The following is a 1995-nucleotide window of genomic DNA, read 5'->3' on the forward strand; positions in this document are numbered from 1 at the left end:
ACAGAGTATGTTTGTATGTTCACAAATAGGTGATGAGCGCCTTGATATGTTTTTTTATTATTATTATTATGTACGTGGCTGACAACACTGGGTGTGCACCAGCGGTTGTTGTTTTTCTTTCTTCTTCTTCTTTTGACTGTATTGTGTGTGTTTTTGACTGCATTGTGTGTATGTGTGTGTGTTTGACTATTCTTTTGTGCGTGTGTGTTTTTGACTTGTGTGGGTGGGTGTTTTTTTTTTTTTTTTTTTTTTTACTATTCTTTTTTATGTGTGTTTTTGACTGTTTTGTGTGCGTGTGTGTTTGTATTTTTTGTATGTGTTTTTGACTGTATTGTGTGTGTTTTTTTTTTACTATTCTTTTTTGTGTGTTTTTGACTGTATTGTGTGTGTATTTTTGACTTTTCTTTTTTGTGTGTTTTTTACTGTATTGTGTGTTATCGTCTAACTGTATTTTTTGTGTGTTTTTGACTGTATTGTGTGTGCGTGTTCTTTTTTTTTTTACTTAATTGAGTGTGTGTGTGTTTTAGACCATTCTTTTTTGTGTGTATTTTTTGACAGTATTGTGTGTGTGTGTGTGTGTGTGTTTGACTATTCTTTTTGTGAGTGTGTTTTTGACTGTATTCTTTGGCTAACAGTTCTGGGTGTGTATCAATGGTTACGGAGTCCTGGAGATGTGCGCCCCAGGAACCCTCTTCGACCCCAGTCTGAGCGCTTGCAACTGGGAAGAGGCGGTCGACACGTCCTCTTGCAGCCTGTGGGTCTGCGAGGTTGATAACGTCTACTACCCACACGAGGATTGCGATAAGGTATTTTGTTTGACTTTGGTGGGTTTTTTTTTTCTCTCTCTCTCTATTTCTCAATTTCTCTTTCCCTTTCCCTCTCTCTCTCATTCTCTCCCTCTCTATCTATCTATCTAACTCTCTCTCCGTCCCGCCCTCTCTCTCTCTATATCTATCTATCTATCTATCTATCTATCTCCTCTCTCTCTCTCTCTCTCTCTCTCTCTCTCTCTCTCTCTCTCTCTCTCTCTCTCTCTCTCTCTCTCTCTCTCTCTCTCTCTCTCTCTCTCTCTGGCCTTCTTCTTCTCCTTGGTGGGGGGATAATAGCAATATTCATAGTTGTCTTCAAACGATGACTTTTTATCTGTAACACCAGATTGCTATAGGTAATAAGCATCGTCATCACTATACTTGAATTGCTTTCACTTCAGCAACCAGTATTATAATAACGACAGTGGCAATAGTAATGCTGATAATAATGATAGTGATATATTGATAATAAAAAATGCCATTAACATCATGAAGCAATGATTCTACTCCTTTTTATCTGCAGTATTATCGGTGCTACAACGGAGAACCGCACGTTGAGGTGTGTCCGAACAACCTCTTCTGGAACCAGTTCATCCTCCAGTGTGATAAACCAGTTAATGTGGATACTTCTGGGTGTAATATTCCCTAAGCTGTTTGTTTGTTTTTGAAATTCTATTTTTCCTTTTTTTTAAGATCTTCTGTGATATCAGAAGGTTGGGAACGGTGCGTTTCCTCGCAGTCTCTCAGTTGTGTATTTTATTTCACTTTTTCTTTTTTAAGAACGGAATAAAATACTTTCTTCAAAGTTATGCTTTGGCTTTCTTCATCCGTTTCCATTTTCTGTTTGTTTTTCCATTCCTATCATGTGCTATTAATAGATGTTCTGTGCATTTCTGTGGCAGTTTTATACCTGAATTCAATAAAATGATAATACACACTATGTATTTTTGTCTAAAGGAAATGTGATGCTAGACACTGTATACCTCTAAATAAAATTGATATATTCTAGGAAACGATGACGATATAGGTCTCTTTGCAAAACAGTTTTAGTTTAATACATATGAACATTTCCATTGCCAAGATAAGATGAATGTACATCGCGAATTAAGGAAGGAGAGCTCCCTGAAATCTGCAGACAGTTACATAGCTTGTTAACCTGACATCGAACACACATGTACCTGTAATC

At 37.0% G+C, this 1995-nt stretch overlaps 1 protein-coding gene across 1 annotated transcript in view; it reads left to right on the forward strand.

Annotated features, from left to right (window-relative positions):
* Positions 1–1746, forward strand: part of LOC113817258 (chitinase-3-like protein 1) — an 8205-nt gene extending 6459 nt beyond the window's left edge. Inside the window, exons 10-11 of the mRNA XM_027369287.2 lie at positions 636–806; positions 1333–1746. Coding sequence (XP_027225088.2) covers positions 636–806; positions 1333–1458 — 297 coding nt within the window. The 3' untranslated portion in view covers positions 1459–1746. The remainder of the gene's footprint in view (positions 1–635; positions 807–1332) is intronic.
* Positions 1747–1995: the final 249 nt, after the last annotated feature.

Source organism: Penaeus vannamei, chromosome 5 (genome assembly GCF_042767895.1).
Source record: "Penaeus vannamei isolate JL-2024 chromosome 5, ASM4276789v1, whole genome shotgun sequence".
NCBI classification, from domain to species: domain Eukaryota; kingdom Metazoa; phylum Arthropoda; class Malacostraca; order Decapoda; family Penaeidae; genus Penaeus; species Penaeus vannamei.